Source organism: Lampetra fluviatilis, chromosome 1, assembly GCF_964198595.1.
Source record: "Lampetra fluviatilis chromosome 1, kcLamFluv1.1, whole genome shotgun sequence".
Taxonomy (NCBI): Eukaryota; Metazoa; Chordata; class Hyperoartia; order Petromyzontiformes; family Petromyzontidae; genus Lampetra; species Lampetra fluviatilis.
This window is the reverse complement of record NC_136275.1, coordinates 15,815,132-15,823,226: the sequence shown is the minus strand read 5'-3', so window position 1 is coordinate 15,823,226 and position 8,095 is coordinate 15,815,132. Positions and strand designations below refer to the sequence as shown.

General features: G+C 44.3%; 1 protein-coding gene across 1 annotated transcript; it reads right to left on the bottom strand.

The window, feature by feature from the left end:
- Positions 1–330: 330 nt before the first annotated feature.
- Positions 331–5,826, bottom strand: LOC144935609 (insulin-like growth factor-binding protein 3). Its single transcript, XM_078862450.1, has 4 exons — positions 4,723–5,826; positions 2,406–2,614; positions 1,917–2,036; positions 331–1,470 (listed from the first exon to the last, which is right to left on the bottom strand). Exons 1-4 carry the CDS (start codon positions 5,153–5,155, stop codon positions 1,348–1,350), a joined length of 885 nt encoding a protein of 294 aa, XP_078718576.1. The 5' UTR covers positions 5,156–5,826; the 3' UTR covers positions 331–1,347.
- Positions 5,827–8,095: the final 2,269 nt, after the last annotated feature.

The following is an 8,095-nucleotide window of genomic DNA, read 5'->3' as shown; positions in this document are numbered from 1 at the left end:
CTCCCCCCCACCCTTCACCAATCTACAATGAGCAGTATGGTGAAGCTGGCAAAGACGCTATAAGTAACTGAGGAAACTTCAGGCTTGCCAATGCATCTTCCACAACTCTTGATTGAGCATGGTGATGTCAATTGTATTGAGTTACTATGAAGTGGGTTTTAAAGGAGTTCAGTACAGAGAATGACCATGATCTAATGGTATCTGTTAAGTTTAATCTGTTGGATAGTATGCAGTAAAACTGTGAACTCGCTTTTTTTCACAAACATGAACACTGACTATAGAAATGTAAAGTTTGCTTAAAGGTCACACATAAAAAAAAACATCATTTCTAAATATTTTTTTATTCAGACTGAATTTTTAAATACACAATACAAGAACTTATTAGAAAAATGATACACCATGATTTAAATTAGAAAAAAACATAAATAGCTGAAGTATTACTTCAAGTTTACAAACATAGGCAAATATATCTTAACATAAAAGAACTTAAATAGAAAAGGATAGCACCCCCCGTTTGGTTTAATAGCTGTCAAATTTGGCCCAAGATATGAAGAGAAGTCACAGTTGTTAAATGGAAAAAACTGAACAGGAGCAGTAATTGTTGATACAGGTTGAAGACATACATTTAACTTAATGCTGATGTGAAGATGGATTATATGTCTACAGATGAATTACACACCAGGTTTTCTATGTACACAGTGGCTAGGGCTGCCAAAAAACATAAACAAAATCACCAGCTGGTGGGGACTTTTAGACACGCATCTTTCAAAGGTGGAAAAAGTATGTGTGAATTTGTATATCCCAACACTGATCCTTCCAGTGTCCTAACCTATGAAGCATACTGTGTTTCAGGATGTGTTTTAATTGCAAACATCTGGCTGTTAAATTACAGGTTTTAGTTCAAGCCACAAAACAAGCCACAGAGAAACCATTAAAGCAATCTCAATTCTTCAAAGAAATAACATGGCATAAAATATAAACATTTACAACTGTTACTTATAATTGGCAGCCCTGGCTGAAAACCATAATTTCAAGTTTATTTCTGTAAGGTTAAAAACAATAAAGATGAAAACGCCTCTTCCCCAGGACTTCTTGCAGGCTCCGTCTCCAGCTCTCTGGAGCAGTCACGTGCACAGTGCAGAGTCACAAACACACCACAACGTCTTCCAGTATGGAATGGATATTGCCTCATCTCAGATGAAGCCAGTAACAAAACATAAAAAAACCTACAACTACCTCAACACGTTAACTAACCATTAAAGCCGAACTGCCCTTACTATTCACCTTGTCGGCTTAAGTCCATTCGTTCCCATCCTATGCCTTAACAGCTCTGCTCCATCTCAGTGCCTAATCACTCTCCTGAGTATGACAATGCACGTCTCCCTTCTGCGACTCCGAGCCTGGCAGCTGCTGGCCATACTTGTCCACACACCAGCAGAGGCCGCGTTGCCTGCCCCGCGATGGCTTGCACTGCAACACAAAAAGGCAAGTGTAGTTGTTTTAGGTGTGCATTTAAATATTGTTTCCTAACCAATGCGATGAGATTTCTTTGGCACTGCGCCAATATTATGTGATGTACAACCTAATTCCAACCTTTTCAAAAGGTTGTATCTGACAAATTTTTGTTTAAAAAAATCAGACGTTAGTGTGTAGCGTTTTTGCAAAAATGAAGAAAATAATTCACAAAATAGGAATATGCATGCTTTTTCAAATATACAATTGTGATATCCTGTGTTAAGCTTTTTTTTTTTTTTTACAAAAATTGACAGTTACTGAGAACTGGGTTTCAGGTTTTCCCATAGGGGAAAGATTGAGCAATGCAATCAGCTCCTGTGCAGGTGCTTGATGGACTATTACAATGCAGGATTTAAGAGATATATGAAAGTGAAATGATCCTCTATGAATCAGATGTTTACCTGCTTCTTCTTGTAGTAGCCCTTCTTGTCGCAGTTTGGAATGTAAATGCCTTTCGGACTCAGTTGTGACATGCTTTTCAGATTCTCCAAAATGTTCTCCATGTTTTTGCGGCACGGTCCCTGGTGAAAGTCAAATGTGTACAAGGTAGTGTTAGTGGATGAATCCTGTGCAAAACAACATTTTAAAAGGACGTTATCATTTAAAAATTGCTTAATTATGCAATTCACATTAACCTATTCATGACAAAGTGTATTCCGGCATGTCTTGATATGCTGCACGGATATTACATAAGCAGAGCAATACCATCCATCAGAAGTTTCAGAGTTTGCCTTTGCTGTGACTGTAATTATGTGGTGGTTAAGGGGTAGAGCACTTTTCTGAGGAATACAAAAAATATATCCTATACTTGTTTCAGATAACCTGCAATGGCAAAAAGGGTAACAGTGGGGGTGAAAGGCACAGAGCCGACAAGCCATGGAGGCACTTACATAATCATTCTCGTGGTGTTTGCTGAGCATTTGGTGGATACGCGTGTCCCCCTTCTCCTTCTGGTCCAAGGTCTTCATGCCGGTGCGAAGCTTCTTGAGTTCCGCCTCCAGGAGCCGGTTGTGTGGCCTGGGCGGATGCGTGGTGATGTGTGCAGTCTCAACCGGCAGCATAGTCACAGACTCTGCCTCTTCGCTCGAGTTCACAGTGCCTGCAAAACAAGTCATTCCTCGTCAGCATTAACAAAGTAAAACATTCCTCATTTAACCTTTATAGGCTGTTGGGATAAGTGTTGTCAGCAAACAACTATCTGGAAGGGGTAGTGTGGCCAGCACCATGCTTGCCCGCCATTGTCTCTCTGTATTGATGTTTACACGCCAGGTACTCATTTAAGGCTGAGTCGCCCTTGGGGAGACCCAGGACATGTTTGATATCACTCCACTGATATGTTAGCTGCCCTCAGAAATCAAACTTCAGGTTGCCAGATTTTTAGCACAGCCTACGATCATATACACTTGCTTTCTGTTATGCAGCAGGGCTTGAATCGTGAACTATGTTTACTGCACCAATTTCACCGCCACGCGCAATAGATTTCTTGTTAAATGGGTTCATCTCCGAGCAAGCTTTTGCAACAGGAATGAAGTATTCACGATGTTTTATTGCATTCATTATTTCGTGAGTTCATTTTTGCTGCAGTTCACCAAGAGGGCCAGCAATTATAGCAAAGTGGATGCAGATGGCGCACTGCACACAGTACGGAGTTTTAGTCTTGCCTCACATTCGCATGTCCCCAGAATGTAACTTGCAGGGCGTGCGTTTCAAAGCCACGTTCCGTTCAGTTATTTCACCATAAAGATACACGAAGCAATGCACAACACTGTAGTATATATCTGTATTTTAAATGAGTGCATTCTGTACGTTTTCCAGAGAGAGATGATGGACAATGCCACCTTTGTACAGAGTATATACAGTACACTGAGACGTTTCAGATGAAAATGTATATCTTTGGAGTTGCAACGCTTAAAATATGGAGATTAAAAAAATATGGAGATAAAAAACGGTCACAATTTTTAAACCTACAACTAAACTTCACCATGTTAACATGAACCCCCAAAGTTAACTTTGCACATTCAAATGACCTGGTGGGGGGGGGGGGGTAAATAAATGATCTCCTCTGGAGTTTTTGGAACTCTTCTTTTAGCGAGAAAAAAATTATTCTGATTCCGATCTGAATAAAGCGCAGTTATGGGCGCGACACGTGAACGGCATTCCTGAAGCTGGGCTATGCAAATAGAAACTGCGACGCACTTTTGAGGCTTCAAAAGCCAAACGTTTCAACGTGAAACTTGTTAAGGTTTTATCGTAATGTAACGGACAATTATTTATGTTTGATTGAATAGATATCGCTGACAGCACTTGGCTGTCAGCTGAGCTAATTCCGCATTTCCAGATATTCGCATTATGTGAATTGTGGATGATTGTATACACAGTACGGGCGCAGTACGGTATTTGTGCATGAACTGAGATAATACGTTACATTTGCACACGTTTGTATGCACTCGAAGACGTGCACACATGCTTACGTACATTTTTATGCATACGTTACACAGGAACCTCGCCAATAACCTGCACACAGAGATGTGCACTGAACACACATACACCTAATGGCACTATTATATACACTAACATTCACCAGCACACATCCACACACACCGATTCAACATTCGCGTATACGAATATGCACACCTCCAAGCCAGGCATTCTGAATCTGAATACGCGGACCTTGCACACGTCTGTTGGGAGACAAGAGCTCTTAAGACCCAGCACGGCACACGGGAGTGTGGTGTGGTCATTAAGCACGCCTGTCCGGCCGCCTTTTTCTCCCCAGTGTTGATTGGTAGAGTGAACTTAGGGGCTTTGACCACCACTCACCAATTGGTATATATTCATGGTTGGTATTGGAACCCAGGTCGCATGATCTATGGCGCAGTGCGTGAAACCACCATTTCACCATCACTAACCACACGTCTCATCCACAAAAGCACTCAACACATTCGCATTTAACACTCATACTTTAGAACGGAAATAACTGAATATGTAGTTGGCTAACGTTGCGAGAAATGGCCCATCTTCCGAGATGTTGCACCGACTTGTAATTACAGGCCACACACTATACACTGCGTGACTATTGATGGACGTGTTGAGAGTGCGTGCGTTTCATTTTGAGTTGCATAGTACCCTGCCACCACTGCAAACGATCATACCTCTCTCACGGGGGAAAAGAGAATCAATCTCCTCTAATCCTCATCCCTCACTCACCCTGCCCGCTCTCGTTGGGATTAGCACCTGCCGCTGCCGTTGCTCCCCCTTGCCGCTGCTGGTGCAGTCTGTAGACCGTGAGGTTCGTGCAGACGCCGCGACCGTCGAGCAGCGCCTGTAGGGGCCGCCGTTCCCCGAGGGCCGGACTGCACTTGAGTCCCTCGCCGCAGCGCTCCGTGTAGACGCCGCACGCGTTGCCGGCGAGGAGCGCGCACGTGAGGCAGCAGCCGCAGCCGGGCTCCCGCACCGTCTCGGCGCAACCTGTCGGCGGGTCGCCGCACACGGCCAGCGCTGCTGCGTCGCACGGCTCGCATCGCACGGCCGCCTCGTCAGCCGACAACGACGAGACGCTGGCACCGGGCAGAGCTACCCGCAGCAGTAGCAGTAGAAGAAGCTGCGGCGGTTGGAACGTATGGAGGAGATTGCGGCGCATTGTGGTGGTTGATGGGAGTGTGTGGCGCTGGGCACACGGCTGTATGTGTCTGCTTGTCTCTATGGTCTACCGTGTCTGCTGCCTCCTCTCGTCTGCAATGAGCTGTATGCACTATGCGCTGGCTCTTTACAATGCTCGCGTATGTTGCTCGTCTGCAGTCTATAATGAGGCTTAACGCACACCGCGCAAGTCAGTATGATATAATGCACGTACGTGTGGATACACACGTACGGTATGGTGTAAGTGCAATGTGCAAGATAGTCACTGCGTAAAAATCAGTTTCCCTGCGATATTTATACAGAGCCCTTAAAACGGAGTGTTTTTCACCACCACCCTGTACTTCTAAATGTAACTAAAGTGTATCGAACTGACAAACCACGCCGCCCTTTGTAAATTTCCCAACGTATCTTCTAGTAACGTAAGTAAAGGGAAACAAGTTTATCGTGCTATTTCGCGAACGACGACTCGTTTCATTTACAAATACATACGCGTATGGTATTCTCACCTACTGGATCATTTTATAATTACTTTTATCGCAAGGCGGGTGTGTGGAGGGAGGGTCGAATAGAGAAACAAACAAAACAAAATAAACTAAACAAAAAGTATTTCAAGACAAGTCGCCGCCTCTGTGACAGTCTCGTTCGAGCAGACCCGTCTTTTATAAGAAACATAAGGCCGGCCCCGGACCGTGGTTTGCCGCTGCCGCGCGTTACATCACTGGCTCGGCCCGGTGCGGCGTCAGTGCCCGTGCCCACCCCCCCGCGTGTGTGCGTCACTTTTTGGAAGTTCTTGGAGATATGCCAGCAGCAAACAGCACGGTGAATTATGCCGGCTTGCCGCCACCCCTAAGTTATGGGGGGAGGTGGTGATCACGGCATGTAAGGGTGTGTGCGCAACGCACGTATGGGTTCCGTGTAATCATTTCATCATTATTGTAATCGACAGGATGTTCACGTAACAAAAAGGGGATGAGATGGAATGGTGCAATTAGCTCCCCGTGTGTAGGTGCTAGCGAGCGAGGTCTCGGTGGATGTATCACGACGCTCAAGCGTAAGATGTTGGCAGATTGGGGAGGTCTTCGTCCAACAGTGGACCTGATGATGTCGATCATGATGATGATGTCGATCATGATCATTTTCAGCAATGTGTCAATCTGTGTTGTTGGATGGGCTCCCTCGAGACTGTATCCGTCAATGTGGGTTGTACTTCATTGGACCACGCTGGTCAGTGCGGGTTGGTGAAGTGGGAGAAAAGGGAGCTACGACTGGTTAAGATATAATTTGCCACGAATGTTATAGCTATAGCCGGGAATTTAACTAACCACTGCGCTGTTACGTCCGAAATTGAAAAATATCAAATACTTATTCAAACCAGCGGTTCAGATATTACAGCGAAAACGCTCCACCAATATTGATCGATTGATGCCGATTAACATTATCCTTTTTATGCTGAAATTGTGGGCAGACAACCTCACACAAAGGACACGGTGTGCGGGGGAAGTCTTCATCTCGCAGTGGATTGACTATATTTATGGTTGACGATAAACGACAGACGCATCTTAATCGCGTACAGAAGATTGTACTTAACGGGTTCAATTTGACGCCACAGCCACTCGTAGGCCGCTACATTCACCAGTGAAAAAAAACCGAGTCTAAGTTAATCATTACATCTCTAGGCGGTGGTGGAAGGACGTGTTTTTTTACAATGCAATACAAACAATACAACCTGGATTATGAGACTACTCACAGCGGGCTAACAGCAGTTAGGCAACTCGTCAATTGTTATTTTTTACGCAAGAGGGACTAAGCGAAGAGTGGGGTTCGCATGCGTACAGGGGATTTCAAGACATTTCTCCATTCATGTTTAAAAATACATTCATACAGCCACGGATGCCATGATTTAGAATACTAATAATGGTAATAACAACGCACAGCCCGTTTCCAATCGGCTGTTGGATGGGAGGCCGGAGTTTGTTTTTACCATACTTCTCCACATTGGTCACAGTAATTTTATGTGTTTCCAAAAATAGCCTTAAATACTGACATGCTCATAAAGGTATTTGTAGCTTTTGTATACTCAGTGGGTTGGTTGCTAGGCGGATTGTTGCTTCGCAGGATCTTCAGATGACCTTCATCCAGCAATGGATTGATCATGGCTGATGGTGAAATGCACAGTGGCTATTGCGAAACATTCTAACATGGGCAAATGAGGACAGGTAAATCTGGAAATGTGTTTAAATAGGCGAGCGACGCTCCTGTCTGGACACCATGTATGCAACAAGGTTTGTGTTTCAATGGATTGCTGCCGCAGTGTCTGTTCTTGTCGGATTTGGTTGAAGATGCTCCAAAGGGAATCTTCAGGTATGGTCGATCCAATGCCGGGTCATCAAGCCGCCGTCCGTAAACTCCCTCAATCCAGCGATGTTAACATTGTTATCCACCCAGCGCCTGCACACGAGCTGATTCCATCGCTCTATCTCCTCCGCACACGTACACTCTGTTACTTTCCATTGCTTGGGCAAGTATTTATGAGCATCTGCAATTTGCCGTATGCTAAGGTGTACGCAGTGCAATACATACTTCACTATTGCATTTACAGATTATTTTTTAAGCGCTATCAACTGTAATCAACCCTCCGAGCGACGTGTCCTGCCCACGTCACTTTTTTTTTAAAGGTTTCATTGCAGTATGCCCACAAAGGAATACGACACTTGTACATGTCCCGACCGCGTCTTTTACCGATTCTTCTTTGTTTAATCATTCGAGAAAATAAGGGCCTTAGAGGTATTACCGTTTCAATATGTAACGTGTTTTAATGCACACACAGCCTTTGAATGGTGATACAAACGCCAAGCAGTTGAATATGTAGGCTTTTGCGACCAATAATATCGATAAAAAAGGTTTTTTGTGTCGATCACCGAAGTATAAATGTGTCGTTAAA